Raw genomic sequence first — 22,334 nt, forward strand, 5'->3', positions numbered from 1 at the left:
CATCATTACTCCGTATTGGCAAAGGCAAGCCATCCCACGGCCTCCCGCTGGTAAAGCTGGAGAGAAGATGGCATGCATTGTCGGCTCAGGATAGCAACACACCTAGTACTTACTCGTACTCGTACAACAACGACGAAAATCATGGTGCCCAACCTGACATCTTCTGGATCATTTAATTCAATCACAAATCGCAGCAGATACCTGAATCCACTGATCGAACGTCAACAACGTCTCTTGGGACTGCCAGCAAATAGACTTTGGTACTGATGCAGCATATTGCGACCGTGCCGGCCTCACACCGAGACACTTTGGATCACTCAGCTGTGAGTATAGCTACTCCCACCTCAACCCCTACCTATCCTCACGTGCAAACAACACGCAATTTCCTGAATCCGCCTAACACTTCCAAGCCCAACTCTACTCGAGTGTCGAGCCCGATAGCCTGTGCCGATCCCCTGGAACACCTTAGGCACATCACGGGCACATCCCAAGCCAAGGTAACATGCAGTCTCCGTTTAGATGCGCCCATCGGGGCTCCACGCCGAAGCAGGACGCTACACCGATTGGACCATGATACGAAGGGGACAGGGGGCCGATGCTTGGCGTTTGGACGTGGACATGAAGACTCCATCGCACGACCACTGTCGGTCACGAAATAAGGTCGCCGGTCGCCCATCGCTAATGAACGCGCAACTGTGCTCCCACGGTGGACAGCTGATTGCATATGACAGCAGGCTCCTGCCCTCCTCGAGAGGCTAGCATGTACGTGTCGTCTCGAGTGGACAGTTATCTGATACGAGTCCGCTATCCTCATTGTGCCCGCGAATAGAGTTGGAGAGGCTTGGACTTACCACTCAAATCGGAACTGATCCGATTCAATGCAGACCGCGAACTTGTGTGATTATTGTGCTTGAGAACTCCAAACACTTGATGATCTCGGATGCAAAACGGCGCACGCCTACATACACTCATTACATCATCGGATTTTTCCCTTCTCATATCGACGTCTCCAAGCCTTCGATCGCTGTGACACCCTTAAACTTCCCAGCTTGTGGGGAATCCAAGCACCCAGGATCCAGCTTGAACTGCCCTGCCTCACCACATGGTAAATGAGTGCGGGCCAGCTCGCCGGACAGGGCCTGGCAGCCCGACACGATTTGCTTGATATGGAAGACACCCATCCCCCACCTACTTCAACGCCGATGACTACGGCAGCATAACCAAGAAATGCGTTTTGTATGCCCTTACGACTAATAAGAGAAGGCGGGAGTGTTTCCACGTTGAATTGTGTCGTACCGTCTACTATGGTATCTCGAAGAAGGAACGTCGGCATGGTTATTCAAGGTGACGAACCCACATTCATCTGCATGCCTCTGACACAATCTCTCCCTGTCCAAGTGCCCGCGGCGCCCACAACAGAATTGCTTCATGCCGCATGACAGCTGTCCACTTGCCGTGGCCAAATCATCTGCAGATGAAGAAGGAAAACAGTACTCCGTGCTGTGTTCCTCCTCCCATTGCCCAAAGAGAACCCAAGCTAAGAGTATTATTGGGCTCTAGGGTGCTGCAGCCACATTTTTATAGCACCATTAGCTGACGAGTTTACCCGATGGCTTGTTGTCCGAATGCCTGAAAGTGGACTAACCGCTGCGGGAGCCGCTTTTTGTGGTCCAGCCTCGCTCAAGGGAAAGTTTCCAGGGCATCGCGATCGAGACTTCTCTGATCCTGCGACACGAAGCGTCGACTGCGCTTCCCCCCCTCAATCGTGATTTCATGATTCATCTTCAAGGATACTCTGCATCCGGAAGCGGGACCTTGGTTTTTTTCGTTCGAGACTACGGAGTACGAAATATTTTTCGAGTATTATGATTGCTCGGCTGTCTCAAGGGCATGACTGAACAGGAGCGGCAGGTTTTGGGGCCTTGCCCAGGAGGTGGGTCACCTCCTAGACTCGTCAGGACATTCAGCGCCCCGTCTAGTGCCCCAAACTGGGGAAGAAAGGGTACTGTGTAGGCTGCGAAGCTGCAGGCCTCCTCGGCCACGACGTTTGTACCTTAGGATACGGGACGTATGCTCGCAATGGCGACTCCCTTGAGCATGCTCCTCAGAGCAGGTCCAGACCCTTGAGTATGAGCTTTCCACAACCGCATTTCAACGGCTTTCTTGACCTTGCAGCTCGTTTCAGCGGCCCTGAAACGACGCAAACTGCGCACGTCCGTTCGTTGACCTCAAGGAGGGTGAGCCCTCAAAGCACACAAATGGCATTCCTGCTCCCTCCACTCAAGACGTGATGCGAGGGATCGAGTCCACTTGGTGATCCCCTTTGCGTGAGAAAGCCGTAAGTCGAAACTGCTTCAGTGCTGAATTGGTTGCAAACGCAGAAAACCACGTCTCTACTCTCGCCCGCGAAACATCTATCTACTGCTCTTCTCCCACAGCCCAGATAGGGAGCAGACTCAACCGCCCCGAAGAACAAAGCATATGAATCCGCCGCCCTGTGACTCTCTGCCATGCTCGATCATTTAGCAAATCTCCCACCACCAATGCCTTCTAATCCGTCATCCATTCTATCCCTGCGCAAGCTTGCCCTGGACAAAGCTATTTTCCTGCTTCCTGCTGGGATATCTTTAAACGCTGGGCAGCAGGGCCACTAAACAGACTCAGCAGAGCTTCCGCACCACCACTATTTTATAGACACACATTCGCTCACAAGAAAAACAGAGAAAAGGGCTGGATAAGTCAAAAGGCGACAACAACCCATGATCTGCCGAAGTAGTAAGCTGGACACGACGCAATCGTCCTATACATGAACTACTATACGAGATCGGACCCCCGAGGCGATTCGTCTTATTACCCTGAAAAAATCGAAGCAACCCTGAAATCGAAGCAGCCCTGAAATCCCGATACCATCTCATCACGCACCATCGACCATCAAAACCCCGATGTGAACCTCGATGGCAAGAACTCATACCAAACACAAAATTTGCAACCAAAAAAACCACCGCTCAAGAAGAGGCCGGTCGAACGAGACCCAATCCTCCAATCCAGCTCGCCAATTCCAGGGACAGGAGCTATACAAAAAACACGTTCTGCAATGGTAGGGGGAATTTCTTAACACAACACACTATGCGTCTCACGGCGTACCTAGGTCCTTCACACCCCAAAGGAAACGGGGCGCAAGCAGGCTCGTCAAGACAAGCGACTCTTGACTCTTGACTCTTGAATACTCGCGATATGAGAACAGATCTACTCACGTCTCGAGGGGCATGCCCTATACTGCGTGAGGCGAACTGCCAAACTTCGTTGCCTACGTATTGACATAAGTTCAGGCTTTCGATGCCGTCTCAGTTCATTTTATCTGCCCTGTAATGATCACGTTCAGGATGAAAATTCCTCCACGAAAGGGAGAAGCGACATCGGTGTCTTTGTGTCTTTGTGTCTTTGTGTCTTTGTGTCTTTGTGTCTTTGTGTCTTTGTGTCTTTGTGCCTTTGTTTCTTACGAACCTTCCGAAAGACCTTGGCCTCAGCTATTACTCTACCGAGCAAACAAGCAAGCAAGCCAGCAGGATCCTTCTTGATGGCCATCAAACCCTTATAAGATACGACACTACTATGTAGATAAACTTAAGTTCATCTTTGTCCAAAATCTAGATGCCACATTTACTAGTACTTACTAGTATTTCTACCCGACATTCGGGGGACCTCACTCGATTGTGACATTGAAAATAGAGGAACACCTGTTGTCAATATTCCACCATAGACAACGCTCCCATAGCACCCCATAGATATATAGGCTCACTAAGCTGAAAGTCACCGACAAGCCAGCCTACCTCCCTACCTACCTACCTACCTTAACCTGACTGTCCCATTCTGGACATACGCAGCTATTGTACCTGATGAAAACACCACTGAGCGAAACGACCGACCGACCAACCTAACGATTGACTATGTGCAAAAAAAAAAGGGAAGCTGTCTGTCGGGCTGCTGAACATGATTCCATCCTTCTTGGGAACCGTCGAGAATTCGAGAATACTTAGTACTGTGTAAACCTCCATAAGCCCGGGAATCAACGAGATGGATCTGGTAAGGCACCACCTTGATCAACGCAGTGTTGCTCTATGCCACTCTGTCTCAAATTCGCTACCGAGCCTGGTGGGAATTGGGGGGCAGCTAGTACAAAGTCCTGCACCACGCATGAACAGACGCTGAATATCGGGTCGTACGTCCTCGCATTGAGCATGTACCTTTTTGGGGTGATGGACTGTCGAATGTCGAAGAAAAATTCTTTGCTCAATACCCTGGAAGAACAAATCTCACATGATAGTGTTCAATGTCAGGAAATGCAGATGCTTACTAGTATTCTTCAACTCCAAGAGACCAGGTAATGTATTTGCTGCCAGGTTTGTTTACGACCTTTCCATCAATATCATGACAGACGCAGAGTGCCATCGACCGTCTCCCATTAATCAGAACATAGCAACGAGACACAATGTTCATTCAAAAGTCAAGCTCATTGATCGGAAGTTTGATTGATGTACACAGTGATGCAGAGCAATTTCTATCTCTATTCTCTTGCACATAATGCTCATGCTTGTGTGCTGGTGCAGTGATATGCTATAACACCACAACCAGCATCTAGGCTTCATCATAAAACGCTGTCTATCGTTTTCCGATCACAACCTCAATATCAACCCAGCTGCGCAAAGTTGCCAGACCCATAACTCGTGCTCTTTCAGCGAAATGAAAGCAGTTACACCAGCACGGAGGCACGATCTGCCCATCTTCCAATAACCATGACGCCTAAACCCCAATACGGATATCAACAAGTCTATCGGATATCTCCATGTGACGAACGATTTGCGTGAAGAAACGTCGTAATGCAAGGCAAAAATCCGGTCACCCCTGGTGTGGTGTTCGCCATCACGAAGGCAGCGATCTTTACCACCGGCTGCGACCGAGGGGTGCAGCGTTGGAAGCGGTATAGCCACCACCACGACCTCCGCCACGATGACCTCCACGACCATAGCCGCGGCCACCACCGCCACCGCCGGAGTAACGTCCCATTTCTGCGAGACGAGGATCGATGTTCTGCTTGGCTTCCTGCAAGATACTTAGCAAGTCGCGAGCTTGCTTGGCATCTGATGAGATTGTTAGCAACCTGAAAAGGACACGAAAGATTGATAGACTTACTGTCGGTGGTGAAAAGGGTGATTGCGGTACCCAGTCGTCCTGCTCGACCTGTTCGTCCAATACGGTGGACATAATCTTCAGAGTTGTTGGGATAGTCATAGTTGATCACATGAGTAATGTCTCGCACATCTTCAAGTATAGGTTAGCAACTCAGCCAATGGTATTCTTACGAGGCGTTGGGGACCATGTGTGGTCGTGTGAGCCGGAGATGCACATCACTCTCGTCAAGCTCGGAGCATTATCCTCGTGGATGATCAATGTCCATGTCCTGGTATGTCGGCGATCGTCTACGGTCCTTAGGATAAGAAACCCTGGATTTGCAGCTTGACATGGTCACGAAGATGTTCCACAACCTACTCGTTCCAGACGGAGCAGATGTGGAAGTCAAAAAGCTGAGTCCTGGCAAACTGCAAGGAGATCCAAGATTTCTAGGAAAAGGACCTAAGAGAACACAAAAGCCTGGACAAGTTACGCCTGTTGCACAAGCGTAACGAGCAAGAGAGCGAGCACCATGTCACACGACGGCAATGGTAAGAAATGCAAGATAAGAAATGCAAAAGTGAAAAGAAGGGGGAGGGGGTTTCGTTTTTCATACCAATACCACGGGATGCGACATCCGTAGCAACCATGATTGGGCTCTTGCCAGTCTTGAATTCGTTAAGAACCCAGTCACGTTCGTTTTGTTGCTTGTCACCATGAATTGCTGCAGAGCATTAGTAACTGAACATATTAAGCGGAGGGATAAAGGCTTACAGAGCGCTGGCCAGCCATCTTGACGCAAGAAACGCGTAATGTCGTCAGCGACACGCTTGGTACCTGTGAAGATCAAGACTTTGTTGTTTCGGTCCTCCATGACTTGTTCCATGTGTTTGACTAGGCGGTCGCGTTTTTCGAATTCGGAAACAACTTCGACGATTTGAGTGATGCGACGATTGGCAGACAGATCCATGGAACCAATGTTGACTTGGATGAAGTCGTTCAAGTAATCAGAGGCCAGTTGGCGGACGTCTTTGGGCCAGGTAGCAGACCACATACAGGTTTGACGATCGGGACGAATTTGACCAATGATTTTCCGGATCTGAGGCTCGAAACCCATGTCAAGCATTCGATCAGCCTCGTCAAGAACCAAGTAGGTGACGCGACGAAGATTGGTCTTGCCAGATTCAAGCATATCGATGAGACGACCAGGAGTAGCAATGCACACTTCAACACCTCGGCTGAGGTCACGGATCTGGCCACCTTTGGGAACACCGCCGTAGACGCAGGTGTTTCGAATGCGGGAGGATTTGCCGAATTTGGTCATCTCTTGTTGGATCTGGACAGCAAGTTCTCGGGTAGGTGCAAGGACGAGGACAATGGGACCGTCGCCTGGAGCCAGAAGTGGTTGCGCATTGATGTGAACAATAGCTGGGAGACAGTATGTCAAGGTTTTTCCAGAACCGGTCTCGGCAATACCGACGACATCACGCCCGGACAGAGCCATAGGCCATCCTTGGGATTGGATCGCAGTTGGATGAGTGAAACCTTGCTGCTTGACCTCGGACATGACATAAGCCGGGAACCCAGCCTCATCAAAGGTCTCGACAGGGCGGGGGACGTTGCGGCCTTGAACTGTGATTTCTTTCACTCTGCGGAACTCATCGACATCGCGCTGTGATCTGTTGGTGACGGCAGGATCCTCCTTGTAGAATGATTTTTCGAATTTCGGCATGGTGGCAAGATCCCAATGTTGTTGTTTCAGTCCTGCGCCCAGGTTGGACATTTTGTCACCGCCGCCGCCGCCAGAGTATCCGTTCGAGCCGCCGTAGCCATTTGAGTAACCGTTGCTGCCTGAGTAACTATTGAGGCATTAGTAATGTTTCTCAAACTCGGAGATTCAGCCTGCGCAGAGTTCGGATCATGGTAGAATCATGTCTGCAATTCTTGACACCGAACTAGAGCAGCTGTCTGAAGGGGATTTGAGTGTTAAAAGACATACCCGTTGGAGTAGCCGCCGTCTCGCGACGAACCGTACCCGCCGTAAGACATGAGGGGCGCCAGATTGGGAGAGTTGATGGATGGGAGGAGATCGGAATTGGTGAAGATTGGGACTTTCAGGTTAAAAAGTCTGTGGGAGATACGGGGGAGTGGAATCTGAGAAGGTGAAGGGTTGATCGAAGAAGAGAGGAGAATGAAGGTTGAAGTCAGAGGAGAGATTGAAGTTTGTGAAGTTGAAGAAGGGGCGAGGATTGAAATTTTAGAACAAGGCAGTAACGATAAGGCGCAGCCTAAAAGAGGAAGCTCTGCCGAAGGGAAAATTTCTAGAACTTTTTGGCCAAGTCACGTGGCAAGTCTATTCTAGAATTCGCCTCTAAAACACGCAGCACGTGATAGAGGATGTGCTCGTCATCTCGTCACCCACGACAAGACATGGCTTTTCCATCATTTCCACGTGTTCTGACCTTTACTGCCTTGCACATAGCCGTGGCTGCCCATACTATCATCCAGTTGCAATGAGACGCCACCGCTTTCGTTCCCAAATTGGTCATTACGCAAACTGTTGATAATTCGGCAAGCCCCAGATATCGGTCATATCAAAGTCAAACAAAGTGTCTGAGAAAGCGTTGAATTGTGCCCCAATAGGCGCAAATTGCTCCAATTCAGGCATAGCCACATTGGGAAGTTGACCGCTCATACCAACCAAGGTGTTCGCAGTATTCATGGCGGCTTCTTCAACACCGTCACCTAAGCCATCCACGGGATTTACTTGCAATTCCATCATGTACCGATGCAAGCCGGCCACCCTGTCGGCTGTCTCTTGTGCAAGTGCTTCTGGCAGCCTTTCCGGTGATAATTTTGAGTGTAGAAGCCCTAGAGCGCTGCTGGTCAGCCAGTAGGAGTGAAATCCTTGGCCCAGCAACCGGATCCGATTCTCCATAATGTCCACTCCACGCTCGATGAGTGTCAGCGTTGCATTTCTGTCGTGCTTCAGGTCTTTTGACTCCAACGATATGATCATGACGGAACATAATGCGAGGAGGGCTCGGAAGAGATCGTCTCGGAGATTGGTCAGCATCACGGCAGTATTTGGTCGCAACTCTGTGTAGATCCTGACGGTGGAAAGAGCGGCGTCCTGTCGAGCGAGCCTCGAGAAGAAGAGTCGCGCTTGAAGATCGCCTTGAGCCACAATGGGCTGATGGATTTGCAAGAGAAACTCGTGGAGAAGTAATTGAGACATAGGTTGCGACGCAATCTTTGCCAGACTGTCCGTCCAGTGCGGAATATCGTCCAGATATTGTCTGAGTCGCTGATCAAGGTCAAGAGCGTTATCGCTGTCAATGCACGTTCTAACGCTGTTGATCCTGGAGAGGACCTCTAGCCTCAGAGGGAGATGCCTCTGCGCTAGACAAAGGAAAGATGTTCGAGTAAACTCGGTCATGGGCCGAGGAGGGGGCATCTTGTCTGTGGTCTGGTCAAAATCCTCGTCGTGAATATTCAAGGGCGCCAAACAATCCCAGTCGAGCGGGCCGAGGCTGGCACACATGCCCCGGTCCAGACTCGCTTGGATTTCGAGCTCGAGAATGGTGAACCACAAGCGGCGGCGCATTTCTTGGTCAAACGGTGAGATTCTCTTGTTGAGGAACGTGGGCTCCCGATGTAGGCCGATGGCCATGGCAAGCCTCAGTAAGTATCCGGCCACGGTCCACGCACGTTTGAGTTTGACGCAATTCATCTTTTTCGCGACGGTGATCAGCACTTGGACTTGAAACACTTCAAGAGTCATATGTTTCTGGCTCTGCAAGTCAAGCCATGTCTCGCAGACCTCGATCCATTTGGTTGCAGTGTCCCGCTGGACCGAGCTCGGACCAACAAAGGCCGCCGGTTTATTCGATAGGACTGCGTTGGCCGCTGCGCATACGAGGAGGAGTTGAACGAGAAAAGCTGTGGGTGACTCATGAGAGGCTACCCAGAATTCTTTGTAGCTGCGGAAGAATGTTGGCGCATGCAGGACTCGGAAGGTGGTCTCCAAGACTTCGAAGTATAGCTGTACGAGTTTGTCCGTGGTCGCTTGATCCGGTATCAGTGACAACAACGTTTCGTGATCAGGGAGGACTATGGATGGTTTGATCTCTCGTCTTTTTTGCTTCCAGTCGCTTCTAGCTCTCTGGAGTGTAGGTAGTCTGTGCAGAATGTCTTTCACAAAGCCAGATAGCTCCTCGAATTGCAAGAGAAGACTGGCACCGTGACTAGGACCCATGTACTGCGTTTTGAAACCTTGGCCTCGGAGTAGAGATCGTTCAAAATCTTGCAAAGCGGTTTTGTCGCTTGATAGACTTGGCAGATTCGGCCGACCTTTGAACCTCTCCGTAGAAAGTGAGTGTGAGGCTCGTGCTACCAGATGCGTTTCCAATTCGAGGATACGTTCGTGCAGGTCCTGTATTGACTTTGTCTGCGGCGGCCCTCGTTGGGTCGACGAGGCAGGATTGGGAGTAACGTCTTCCTGTGTGCGAACGTTGCTGTCCCGTTCTTTAGAGCGGTGATACCACACGTTAGCCTCTTCGGTCCATGAGGCAACTGAAGATTCTCGCTGTTGATGTGGGCTTTCATCGGAGGGTGTTGGCAAGCCGTCCTTTGCGGTGTATGATACATAGTCGCAACTAACACCACCTTTCTGGCAGCGGACACATGTCGGGTATGTGCGATCGCATTTAACTTTGCGTCGGCGGCACGCAACACAAGATAAGGCCAAGCGGCGACGTTTCTGTCCCATGGCTTCCGAGAACTATAAGGCCGAGTTTGTGACCGAGCGGCGGAGAAACTAGAATGGCGGATGGCACGAGGTAGCGTGTTCCCACCAGTACTGGGCTGAGACAGCCGTTCGATGACTAGCCTGATAGACAACAGTGATATCAAAAGAGGGTTTTGGTCGCTTGAAAAAGATTCCTCTTGCAATCTAGGGGGCACCTAAGAGGAAGAGTGGAAGATTGTTGGGAGATACTGGTAGTGGCTTGGAGGGAGGAAAACAACACTCGTATTTCACGTCAGTGATTGATAAATCGGCTGCAACCGATCAGAACTTAGGCAGAACCATTTCTTTGGGTGTTACTGTACGATGGAAGTTGATGAAGCTCTGCATGCTAGCGCGTTGTACTGTATGGGAGGCCCCATCACGCCCTTAGCCTCTCCGGGCTCGACACAAGACGCAACCCGAGGCGAGTACGGATAGGTGGCGAGGAGTCGGACACTTTAGATCTCGGCCGAAGTTGTTTGTTGTTACAGCCGAGCCGTAATTGACACCCAACCGATCTCATCTCATCATCATCAACCTTCCCTGTCTATCCAAAATCCTGCATCTCTGATATATCACAGAATTGCCCTACCACCTGGCTGATTGCGAAGCGGAGTCTCCATGGGTTCCTCGATCGTGTACAAGACGAGACGACTGGTAGCCTCGGGCTCAATATTTCCACGGCTCATGACATTGGGGTTCAATATTCATGGAACTCCTGCCACATCATGATCAACTAAAGTACGGTAAGCGCTTATGGGGAAGTATTGGAAACTCACCTTTTGGCCAGGACTCGGAATAGTCCCTATGACACAGGCGCTCCGAACGATCACCTTGCCCTCTGTGTCCGTGTTTTAATCTGTAGATGATCAAGGCAATCATCGCCAGGATAACAGCCACCGCGGCAGCGATTCCAATGAGTTGGACTGTGTCTTTCATCGCGAGACGACGTCGAATTGTTGTGGTGGAATGAGTTGAATTGTCGCTGTGTAGAGTGATGTTTGTTGGACTACTCTCTGGATCCTGAGAATGCCTTTCTGGTTCCCTGTGGCCAACATTCTGCCTCACTCCCGCGAGGCCTGACATATTTGATCACTGTTTGGCAGTGCAGACAGAGTGGCAAACAATAAGTGATCATGCACAAAGAGATCAAAGAGTCACCAGCGGTCTCCATTGTCCGAACTTCACTGCCTCACAAAGGCTGTGCGAACAATCGATGGCCTCCACAAAGACCTCATAAAGCAAGATCGAATTGTACCGACCCGCGATCAATCGCCGATTGACTCGAGCAGCCAACCTCGTGCTGGACCTGTCCTATGGGCTTCGACATTCGAAGCCTCGAAACAATTGTCCTTGTACACCGCTACCAATATGGAGCCCGACGGCATTGTGCTCGTCGGTACAGCAGCCCAGTCCGAATTGGTTATAAGGCTCTCGACGTACCCGGTCAATATTGCTCTCCTTCATCCTTCCATTCAACCAGCCGAGAGTCTCACGTCCTCGAAAGGGCACGCAATACGATCGCAAGTCAGCTTTCAGTCGGACACTATTAACACCCGAGAACACGGATCTCGGTATTAACCCGCCTGACGAAAAAGCAGATTCTGCAATCAGCCCTTTCGACAATGGCGTCCCAGGAAGGATCACACCAACTCTCACCTCGAGGAGGCCGGACCTCTTCCCATACCCCCAATAGTGAGACCTTCTCTAAGTCGAGCTCGGTGGAGCGAGAGTTCGAAGAACGTCGCTTACACTTACCAGTCAACATGCTTGACCCATTCCGTCCTACCCTTCCCTCGACTTACATCCCTACCGCTTCTGAAGTGTTCAACGGCCCGCTGCTCTTGCGAGTCCGAGATTTTGACCCTGATCTGCGTCTCGATTCAGACGAATTTGCTCGAGAACAAGCCGCTTTTGAAGCCTTTCAGTCGAGCTCCCAATGGGACGGTGGTCTGAACTATGACAACGCTCCCAGTCACAATCAGCAAGCTGCCGTCATGAAAGCCGCAGACGCAGACGCAGACGCAGACGCAGAATATGATTTGGAGTACCCTCCGGCGCTGACCGAGGCATCGTCCAACACCAGCTCACATTTGCACCGTTCGCCAGTCAACTTCAGTGAGGATTTTAACTTCAACAATTTGGACCAACCTCTCCCCATATCGGATGAGAGCATGTTCGAATTCGTCCACTTGGACGACTTCTCCCCCAACGGCGACGACCAACATTCTCGTCAAACCCGCCCCGAACAGTCCAAAGTGTCCGATCTCATCACCCCAGTCGACCAAGTGCAAGTGCGAGGACGAGGACGAGATTACTGGAGCCAACCCTTTCCCTCCCCTCCGTCGACCAACCCATGGATCATACCCGAAACTGAGCGTCACGTCCACTCTCCAGATGAGTACGACCTCCCACCACTCAATTTCAGCTACATCCCAGAGGTCGACGACTATCTCCTTGTCAACGCACCTCTTCCTCCTACCCAGCCGGCCATAGCCCTGAGTATCCGTACGGCGATCACTCCCAGCGGCGCTGCCACTGCCACTGCTCCCAACCAGCCTGACAGCGATTCTGACTATCCGTCGTGGGTTCTCACCGAGCAAGACCGTCGACGCTACCGCGATCGTTTGGCTCAACGTCGTTACCGCGCTCGCAAGCGAGCTGCTCGACAGCAACAAGAGGAAGAAGAGGAAGCCATCAAACTCGAACGCGAACGCGAACGCGAACGCGAACGCAACACCGCCATCCCCGTCGGCATGCGCCACTCACGACCGCTCCGTCCTCTCGCGCGCAAGCCCACCCCATACCCGACGACGGCAGCCCCGCTCGTCCCGTTTGAAGAGGACACCTACCACCCTCATGCCGGCATGAGCCACAATCCCAACGTGACCTCATTCGGCATCACCAACACTCCCCTCTATCGCACCTACCCAAACGACGGGAACATCGCGTTCGCGTACTGGCACGACCACCCTCTCCAACAGCACGCCGCAGCCCCTGGACCACCAGCGCCCCCATACTCGAACTCCCCTGCTTCACACTTCGAAGTCAGATACGCAAATGCACCTGCACCTGCACAAGATTCTGCTGTCAGCCTCGAACCCGAGGTTGAAGCAGCAGCGCGACGCGCCGTCCGCTTCAACTCTCCTCTCGTCACTGAAGTGTATCATATCCGCAGATGAAAACCCCCGGACTTGACTACTCCATTGCCTTTCCCGCTGTCGAGGCCCCCAGGTACTCGGAGTCTCCCCACAAGGTAATCTCACGGTAAGTCAACCAACATCCACCAACGCAATTCACTCTTTCATAAGTCACGGTAAGTCAACCAACATCCACCAACACAAGTCACTCTTTCACCTTTCCTATGTACGAGCCATTCGGATCCACGGCTTTTCTGTCCATATTGCTCGCTTATGCTGCTTCGCTGCGCTCAGCAGGATTACTGAGTATCAACGAATCCAATTGGCAATAACCACAAAGAGAGGAAAAAAGGTGGAAAATCAACTCAAATCCGCATGTCGAGTGAGTCTTCACAAGATCTCTGGTGGGTCATGTGTCGTCTCTGTCAGACTGCGCTACAAAACATGGGTCAGGCACCGTCAGGCAAAGTGTGATCGGTTTTGGATCTGCAGCATTGCAGGTGTAGGTGTATCAGAGCAAGGTAAGTACGTGTAAAGGTAAGTTCAGTTAGGGAAAAGGAAAATGTGAGAGCACCTCATCCTCATTCAACTATTGTAGGGTCTCCGCCGGTACATGCTGACAGGCTAACAATCCTGCCGCGATTTCGTAGTCCTCACAAATTCAATGGGAGTCCATGTGTGTCAATCAACCCAAATCCGTCGTTGCCTTTCTTTTGTCTAAAAAATCGTCCTCGTTCAATAACACTCATACATCCTCCAAACAACGAAAGTTCAGCCATAACTCAGAGCACGTCGACACTCGTGGTCGACATCTGCAAGCATCCCTCAACTCCGTCTCCTTGAATACAAAAACACATTACAACATATCCTGGATACTCGAGCCATCACTTTCCGCCAATCCAGGTGAACTTTCCACTGATCTTACTTGTAACATCACTCAGGCTCAGACCACCGCTTGACCCGCTCGACAAGCCGGTCTTGCCAGACTCACTGAATCCGCTGCCCAGACCAGCTTTTTGCCGTCCATGTTCGTCGCCGCCACCAAAGATTCGTTCGAACTTGGCTTGGATTCGTCCTTCGGCAATTGCAGAGACAATATTGATCACGCCGAAAGCAGATGATCCGATGGCGCGGAACAGCGCTAGGGCTGCCACTGACCAAAGGAGGAACGTGAGGTAGAAATTTGAACCAAGATGTGCACCGACAGGATACGCCTCAGAAACGGCCATGGCAAGCACTGCATTACAGACCATGTAGGTTGCCACCACATACGTCCGGACCGACTTGTAATAGTCTTCCTGCAGCTGGTTCTCGCTGATCGGTGGTTTGAGCACTTCGACTCGGTCGCGCAGATTCCGCAAGGCCACGTCGTAGGCTGAATCGATGTCAAGTTGTTCCGACGGCATTTCGACCTCGACCGTGCCAGACCCAAGTGCTTTGGCGGCACCTAGGTCCGTATGCATGACATTATCGCCCTTGGTCCCCCATGTAACATCGTGAGTGTTGCAGAATGCATACACCTGCAGAGTACAAATGTAAGATGGTAGAAGAGCAAAGTATTGTGCTGAGCTGGTGAACATATGCCATGGATCGAGGTACAGGAATGACATCAAGAAGTACAATCCAACAGTGCTGAGTGTGCTGACGATGAGGTTGGTGAAGATGTTGTTGCCAAGCTTGTAGGTATTGTCCGCGTCTGTGTCCTCCAATGCATGAGTCGTGAGTTGTTTGACGACAATATACAGCGAGGCAAAAGTGGTGTAGGCCATAATGATAGAATAAGTGACCATGGTACCCAAAAATAGTTTCTTCGCTCCTTGTGGTCTGTTGCCCAAGCTCAAAATGAACTGAAGGCAGATCAGAAGCACGCAGACATAGCGCAAGATGACAAAGATGTATTTGCCAATATGGTGGCCGAAAGGGTCCATTTTAGGATCCGCCAGCGAACCGGCAATGAAGTAGAAGGTAAGGTAGAAGTTGGCCAGGGAGAAAAAGGTAAAGAGGAGCGAGATGAACTGATAGACGAATTCGATGTGCAACAGAATCTTCCGAGCAAGGGAATGGTCGGTTTGCCAGATTTGCTTGAAGTGTACCAAGGAGTAGACGGCAGCAAAGAAAGCGCCATTCAGCCAACGTCGTCGTTGTGAGACAAATTCCGGTACGGCGTCTGCAAGGTGTTAGCAGCTATCAGTGAAGTGTTCTCGAAACAAAAGAGTCTTACCAGGCACATCAGTCTCCCCGTAGGCACTCTTGACGAACTTCAATACCCATTGCTCTCCGCGCTTAGCGACAAGCTCCCAGCACAAGATTCGATCTTCGGCGAGATACATGTTTGCGGTGAAGACATCCGCATCGGCCCCATGTAGCGTTTCTCCCTTAAAGTACTGGCTGAGCGGGCCGTGACCGCTAGGATCGTTCTGCAGAGCGTAATACCGATATGCTGAAAGTGCTCCTGGCAGGACAGTGATGTAGCCAAACACAGATTCGAGCGGTTTGTCCAGAATGTTACTCATCTTGTACTCGAAATTTTGTGAGGCGACAAGGGGATTCAGTAGACCCATCCACCCTTTGCCTTTGTCAGCCTTGATTTCTCCGGCCGCGCCAGCGACATTTGAATCTTGGTCGAATGCTTTCCAGAGGTAATACAGTGCTTTCGAGTCCGGTTTCGTGCCGACGTCAAGTAGAATGCAGACGTTCGGTGTCAAGGCGCGCCCAAATGCGTTGAAGAACCAACGATGAGAATTAAGTTTCTTCTTGTTCTTCTCCTTCAGGCAGAAGATCATTTGGCAAGGCACGATTCCCTTCTCTGCACCCTTGAATTTGAGGCCTTCATCGAGCGAGACTTGTGTGGTATACTCGTAAACGTGGGCGGTAACTTCCTTCTGGTTGACGACGTTCTTCGCTATGCCGTCTTGATAGACCCCGAGAGCAGCCAGAGCATTCAGGGTTCGTGGATGCACTTTCTGTCTTCCATCTGCAATGACACAGACGACGATCTTCTGCCAACCATCCTTTCCCCAAGTCCTGGATTTCGTTCTGGAGCAGAAGTGGCTGATGTTTCTCATAATACCGTGCATTGTTCTGGTAAACTCCACTTCGCCCTCGTTGTACATGGTCACACAGATCAACAGCTCAGTTTCTCTCATTGTTGGACCGAAGTTTTGACGCAGTTTATATCCTTGCACCACGAAATCGTCTGGATCGCAGGTGACAGCCGTGTATCGCATATGAGTAAACTCTCGTTCATCTCTCCGAGGCAAAAAGCTGTGCAGGATGGTCGGGATCTTGCATTCTAGAATCAGCTCTCCGTTGATCAGCCTCACTTCTTTTCTGGTCACTTGTGCTTCCCTCAGCCCTCTTCGGTCTTGTTTGCCCTCAGGAGCAGGTCCATAGTAATCGAACTTTTCGTTTGTGACTTCGTCCTCTTCGGTAAAAGTCGACTGGCTCGAGTAGGAGTGTGCAGATTTCAAGCTTGCTCTGGGATCATTGTCTGGCATCACCGAGCCACCGCCAACAAACACATCATTCTCTGACTCGAGTTCAGGCATTGGTATCGTGGTCTCCGCTGCACCACCTTTTGCTGAAAACAGAGGCGCAGGAGGTAGAGGTCTTCTTGGACTTCCGCCATATTGTGATGACGGTGTGCCTGGTCGAGGACTGCCGTTGAGGTCTGCGGGTTCGTAGGAGATACTGGAGGCTGTAGGTCTGGCCCAGTCCGTCGAGACGCGGGAGGGAGTGGAAGGTCGTATCGGAGATCGAGGATTGGCTACGGGAGGAGGTATTGAAGGTGCTCGTCCAAGGCTGGAGCCAGGACGAGAGCTGTAGGTGGAGGAGGCTGCAGGTCGGTGGTATCGATCGGGAGAAGCTCGACTAGAAAGAGGCGCTCTGTAAGAAGGACTTGGGTCAGTCTTTGGACTCTTTTTCAGCGTCACGGTAGCTTTGAGCGTGGGAGCTCGGCCAACAATGGTGTATGTTTCGCGACTGCGGTTGAGATTCTCCTGAGCCTCAGTGATGAGAGAAGACTCCGCTGTCGGTAGCCTCGCGCCCTGTTTGGCAGACTCTATGGGAGAGTCGTCCCATTGCACATGCGATACCTTTGAGGTTGCAACCGGCTTACGGCGGGGAGATGGTGAATCACTGTATTGGCTGGGTGATTGGGGAGTCACATACGATCTGTATTCATCCTGGGTTTGCGAAAGCATTCTGAGAGAGGGATTGTTGGATGGAATGCTCAGGTTCTCTTCCTCTAGGGACTCATTGAGGTAGGAAGGTGGTCCATCGGGATAGCTTGGAGGCGGCCGAGTTGGGGTTGGAGGTCCGTCCATCTTGTAAAAGAATAGAGGTTTGTTTACTGATGGTAAATGTGGGATCAGATCAACAACGAGTCCATGCGCGCAAAGACGAAGTTATACCAGTAGATGACAACACAATACACGTGCAACTGGAGTGCGTCAGGAACGGGGGGATCCTGATTGAATGGAAATAGTCCTTGGTCTTTGCGGCGTAGGATCGTCTTCCGAGCCGCACGGATTTGATGATGCTTTTTTGCGACGTTGCCGTTTTGGGACCTGACCGTCGTCCCAGCAACACAGTTCTAGCGTGCTTCATAATATCTGACTAAGCTATCCCACTATCTATACCTTTTAGGTGGTGTCCCTGTTTTTCCAGGCTCTCCATTGTTCCTTCAACAATGACACGACGCGGGCATACAATGTTGTTAGATGGATACAATGCGTCCTCATTGTCTGGACTTCGCCACACAACTGCCTTCCGACTTCCAGCTAAGGCAGTTGGACAAAGAAGCACTTGTCTCCTTGACTGCCCCTTTGTGCTTGCCACTGCAGAAAAGGCACTTAAGTCCATACCATGTCCCCTCGATCTCTTCCTCCGGAATCTATTCTGTCATCTCGAGATCGTCAAAACTGTCTCAAGCTTGCCAACCACTGTTTGCATCTGAAGCTCACTCATATTACCAACAAGCAGAAATCGCTACGAAGCACCGTCGACCAGGTCTAGGTGAAGCCTAATCCCATCAATTCTACCATCAAGACTCAAATCAAGGTAAGGCGCAACTCTTAACCAACATGTGTAGAGCTACTCTCCAAGTCTACCGGTGCGGCTGCCACGGCAATATGATGCGCCAGTCATGCGCTCTTCCATCCCGCTACTGCAATGAAGGTCTTCGCAACTACGAACGCGTGGAAATGCACATGGACTGCCCAAAGCATGCACGTTTGAAGGGCCGCAGCTCTTCTCGTCAATACGAGAACACTCATCCGGCCCTGCGGTACACATCTTCATCGCACCACGATTCGCCGAAATACCAGACCTCCGCCAGCATTCGCAATCCTGCGAGAGACTTGTACGACATGCCCGCCACCAGCTACAACCGCCGAGACTCCGATGGAAGCCCAAGATTCTACAGCTCCCTGCGGAACGTTCGTGACAATCCTCATATTCCCGTCCTCTCACCCTCCTGGAACTCAGGTATCCGCAAGAATGGCACACGCGACTCACAACGAACCGGTCGATCTCGTGATGCTCCCCGAAGTGGCCGAAACTACTCACAACCCACCTCGTCAAGCTATAATTACTCCGAATCCCAGCGAGAGACAGTCCTTCAGCGTCAAGCTAACGTCCGTCGTGCGAGAGAGGTAAGAGAGCGTTGTGAGGGTTGGCTACAGTCTGGCAGATATACCCGAGACGAAATCCAGCACCATCCGTTGTTCCAAGAGCTCTCCGAACGAGATCAATGGTCCCTCTTGTATGATTATGAGCAAAGCTCACGAGATCGAGAGCGGGGAAGCCATGTTAGAAGTGAGAAGCGTTCAAGGTGCATTGTCATGTGAGCGCCAGTGAAGATCACTGGGCTCAAAATGCAAATCCAGACAAGGACCGACGAATCAAAGTGGACGGGTAAATACAGGTGAGTTGTTCAGAAGTATGTTCCCGTGTGTACAAGCCAAAGCGTCAGATCCGGTTCTGGACACGACTGGAAAGCAAGGACGGTTGGAGAGTCTGAGCGCACAGCACACCCAGCAAGGAAAGCCTCCACGAGCGCGAACACACAATCAGGAAAATGGAGGTCGGCGATAGTGGCGTACAACTCTTCCACACACTGTTCGGATTCAACAGAACAGGCCGGTAAGTTCAGTGCACAGGTTTTAGGTAAGACTAGGCTGCTGGATCAGTCTCGACGTTGTTCGAGGGAGTTAAGTACGTGTTTCAATGCAACTCCAGCACAAAAGAATGTAATTTTCCCCCAATGAGATAGTTTTCATCACATTGCTATTGTCTCACTTTCTCTGCTCACCATTCGATAGATTCAGCACACGTTTCTTCTTTGCAATCTGTAGGGAGAGTGACAATAAAGACGTTAGATGTCGTACATCCAGCAGCAAAACACTGGTGCTCCTGTCAGGCAGGTCCTCCTCACGAGCGTAGTAAGGGATACCTCTTGTCTAGGTATGCGTATGACTTACTTAGTGAACGTCGGGGAAGAGTACGAACTTACAGGGTCCACAGAGTCTCTCGCCTTTGGAGCAGCAAACCACAACATCCAATAACCATCTCAACCCAGCACGATCCTCTCCCACCGCGGCTGCGGCTTGAAAGCATTCCCGAGACAGCGTTGCAGAACCTGCCCGAGCCCGCGTCTCTCCCAGACCCCATCAACCAGCCTGACCAGCATGACCCAAAACACCGGCTCATCGCTGACTTCTTCACAGTATGCGTCGAACTCCAGCGGGAACTCGACATTATAACACTCTCCCAGCACGACAAACTTCTCCACATTGTCCTCTCGCAGCAGTAATTTCTCGTCCGCGTAGAGAACACCACAGTCTTCGCCGTGGCGCCCGCCAATCTCATACGTGCGAGACTCGTATTCCGCGAACGTCGGCCGTTCAGCGTCGTCGGAATCATCGTCCTCGTCGCCGCCCCCCGGGATAGTTCGCAGTCGGTAGTGTGCTGTCAGAGTGTGAAAGGTGAGGAGAGGATAGTTTCGGATACGAATAATGTCTTCCCCATTGCGCGGATGGGTTTGGCTTGGTGTCTCGACGACACCATCAGCACTGTCGAGGTTGAGTTCCGATATCAGATCAGCAACATCCGGCAGGGCACGGAATAAATCGAGCCCCGTCTCCCGCGCGTTGACCATGCCATCGTCGCCAACTTGCCCCTGCTCCCGAGCCGGCGTCCAGATCCTCTCAGTTGCCAGCTCATGACCATCCGTGCTCTGCACGCCAGTAGTAGTGGTGTAGTAGGTGACCCAACTGCTTTCCAGTGCCTTTTCGAGTTCTTTATCCTCGTTGAAATCATTGTCCTCATCCGCCGCATTCATCAAGTCCAACCGATCGAACGGATACCACGAAACCTCTCCCTTCCAACCTGCCCACGACCAGCTCGGAAACTTCTTGCGTCTCCGCGGTGCGCGGGCGGCCGTACCTGTATGCAAGAACAGCAAAGCCAGTGGGAAAATGTCCGCCGGCAGACCCTGCACGATCCCGGTGTTCGCACTGCCCGCGACACGGCCTAGCATCCCCGCCATCGCGCTCAGCGCGTCGTTCTCGTCCGTCAGATCGCGGCCCTGGTATATCTCCAGCACCTGGAAGAGGAACGTGTACGTTGCGACGTTTCTCAGGCCGAGATCCATACTATCCCTCGCGAAGGTGAGGACGTCGAGGTCTTGGCCTCGAGGCAGCTCCGGTTCCAAGTCGGTCCAGAGTTCCTCGTACCATGTGCGCTGCCGGCAGCGGAAGTACGCTTGGTTGTTGACGAAGGTGATGGTCCGGCGGGAGAGGTAGTACTCCTGCAACGTCCAGCCGCGGGTGTTCCACTTGGACCGCCGCAGATGTCGGTCGACAGAGTGTACTCGCATGATCTCCATGCCCGGCTTGAGCAGTTGCCGATCTTGCTTGACGTCCCGTGGCAGCGCGCCGATGCCTGGGATACCCGTATTCGCCGACGCCGTGTCGGCCGCTATGAGCGTTACATACGATGACTCGTAGACGAGTTCCATGTTCATGATGCCCCTGAGCAGATCCTCGAGATCATCTTGGATAAGGCACAGCGAGTCGAACCACAAATACCGCAGGCCCATGTTCCTCGTGAACGTGCACAGATCTTGAATCGTGTGCGGCATCGAACCAAAAAGTTGCTCCAGCGCGCCGGGCGTACTGTACTTTCCCAGCTGGCTCTTCATCAACTTGGGCGGATTCGCACCGCCCCAGACATAACTCAGCGCGACGTACCGTTGCTGCCAGGTAATATCCACGAGCCGCATATCCTGTACATCCACGACTCTCAGACGTGGCAACGTCGCTGCTCTCCCCTCGGCCTTGACCACGTCAGACCCGGTACAAACACCACGGTGCACAGGACTCGTATCGCACAGATGCAGCCAATGCTTCATCCGCGCGTAATCTGGATCAGCGCCGACGACACGCCCAGTCCTCGACCCTCCTTCCTCCGTCCTCGTCACGAGCACCACCTGCTCTCCAGGCAGCATCAGCGAGCCTGTTGACTCTCCATCAGGATCGCCAGCCGGAAGGACTCGCAACCACAGGAATTCATCTTCCTGCTTGGCCGATACTTGCACGACAAATAGATCATCGCCCTTTCTGCCCGGGTGGTTGAGCAATTTCGGCGCGAATTTCGCGGCGCCCTGGACGAAGCGGCAGAACGGACAGCGATCCCTGGACAGGACTTCATCCTTGCTACCAATGATGATACCGCCCTTGCCGTATATGCTCTGCGCGCCGTTGGCGATGAGCAGGTCGGTGAATTGACGGCGTAAGTCGCGTTCGGGCGGGACTTGGAAGTTCTTGACTAATTGGCAGAACGTGCCGTTGCAGAACTCCTTGGTTTTTCCACTTGAGTCAGACTTTGAGGGGAATACAGTACCACTGGGTTTTGCCAGGAAGGTAGGCGGGTTGAAGCAACGGGAAACTTGAGCTTACATCTTCGGTTGATTCGTCAGGTCGAGGTGGGTGAGCGGACATTGAGCCGTGGCTGGTCCCAGATCAGCCGTGAAGTTTTGGGGATGATGGCAGGCTTTTTCTAACTATTTCTCTGGTTCTGGTTGTGGTTCTGGTACATCTACGTATCGAAATCATGGCGAAGCGCATGGAAGGAAGAGACGGTTAAGATCTAGCCCGGACGGAGAATAAGATTATGTATCAAGGAGTGTTTCAGGAACGTTTTCGCCCCCATCATGGACTGATCGGGGTGATTGG

The 22,334-nt window shown here is 51.8% G+C and overlaps 6 protein-coding genes across 8 annotated transcripts; 2 read left to right on the forward strand and 4 right to left on the reverse strand.

Annotated features, from left to right (window-relative positions):
- Nucleotides 1-4,509: 4,509 nt before the first annotated feature.
- On the reverse strand, nucleotides 4,510-7,406 carry PV05_04748. Of its 2 annotated transcripts, XM_013461184.1 has the most exons (5): nucleotides 7,169-7,406; nucleotides 5,944-7,028; nucleotides 5,786-5,893; nucleotides 5,191-5,319; nucleotides 4,510-5,138 (listed from the first exon to the last, which is right to left on the reverse strand). In XM_013461184.1, exons 1-5 carry the CDS (start codon nucleotides 7,216-7,218, stop codon nucleotides 4,939-4,941), a joined length of 1,572 nt encoding a protein of 523 aa, XP_013316638.1. In that variant the 5' UTR covers nucleotides 7,219-7,406; the 3' UTR covers nucleotides 4,510-4,938. The 2 variants fall into 2 exon arrangements, with proteins under 2 accessions (XP_013316638.1, XP_013316639.1); XM_013461185.1 differs by having other exon boundaries at nucleotides 5,191-5,893.
- Nucleotides 7,407-7,535: 129 nt separating this feature from the next.
- On the reverse strand, nucleotides 7,536-10,021 carry PV05_04749 (uncharacterized protein). Its single transcript, XM_013461186.1, has one exon. The coding sequence runs from the start codon at nucleotides 9,938-9,940 to the stop codon at nucleotides 7,718-7,720; it is 2,223 nt and encodes a 740-aa protein (XP_013316640.1). The 5' UTR covers nucleotides 9,941-10,021; the 3' UTR covers nucleotides 7,536-7,717.
- A 1,464-nt stretch (nucleotides 10,022-11,485) lies between these two features.
- On the forward strand, nucleotides 11,486-13,140 carry PV05_04750 (uncharacterized protein; the record flags this gene model as incomplete). The annotated part of the gene is made up of 1 exon (XM_013461187.1): nucleotides 11,486-13,140. Exon 1 carries the CDS (start codon nucleotides 11,584-11,586, stop codon nucleotides 13,138-13,140), a length of 1,557 nt encoding a protein of 518 aa, XP_013316641.1. The 5' UTR covers nucleotides 11,486-11,583.
- A 526-nt stretch (nucleotides 13,141-13,666) lies between these two features.
- Nucleotides 13,667-17,526, reverse strand: PV05_04751. 2 transcript variants are annotated; one of them, XM_013461188.1, is made up of 3 exons: nucleotides 17,269-17,526; nucleotides 15,320-16,983; nucleotides 13,667-15,265 (listed from the first exon to the last, which is right to left on the reverse strand). In XM_013461188.1, the coding sequence occupies exons 1-3, from the start codon at nucleotides 17,421-17,423 to the stop codon at nucleotides 13,983-13,985; spliced, it is 3,102 nt and encodes a 1,033-aa protein (XP_013316642.1). In that variant the 5' UTR covers nucleotides 17,424-17,526; the 3' UTR covers nucleotides 13,667-13,982. The 2 variants fall into 2 exon arrangements, with proteins under 2 accessions (XP_013316642.1, XP_013316643.1); XM_013461189.1 differs by lacking the exon at nucleotides 17,269-17,526 and having other exon boundaries at nucleotides 15,320-17,222.
- Nucleotides 17,527-17,946: 420 nt separating this feature from the next.
- Nucleotides 17,947-18,947, forward strand: PV05_04752 (uncharacterized protein; the record flags this gene model as incomplete). The annotated part of the gene is made up of 1 exon (XM_013461190.1): nucleotides 17,947-18,947. Exon 1 carries the CDS (start codon nucleotides 18,183-18,185, stop codon nucleotides 18,945-18,947), a length of 765 nt encoding a protein of 254 aa, XP_013316644.1. The 5' UTR covers nucleotides 17,947-18,182.
- Nucleotides 18,948-19,669: 722 nt separating this feature from the next.
- On the reverse strand, nucleotides 19,670-22,100 carry PV05_04753 (uncharacterized protein; the record flags this gene model as incomplete). The annotated part of the gene is made up of 2 exons (XM_013461191.1): nucleotides 19,670-21,982; nucleotides 22,059-22,100. 2 exons carry the CDS (start codon nucleotides 22,098-22,100, stop codon nucleotides 19,670-19,672), a joined length of 2,355 nt encoding a protein of 784 aa, XP_013316645.1.
- Nucleotides 22,101-22,334: the final 234 nt, after the last annotated feature.

This window comes from Exophiala xenobiotica (genome assembly GCF_000835505.1).
Source record: "Exophiala xenobiotica strain CBS 118157 unplaced genomic scaffold supercont1.3, whole genome shotgun sequence".
Classification (NCBI taxonomy): Eukaryota; Fungi; Ascomycota; class Eurotiomycetes; order Chaetothyriales; family Herpotrichiellaceae; genus Exophiala; species Exophiala xenobiotica.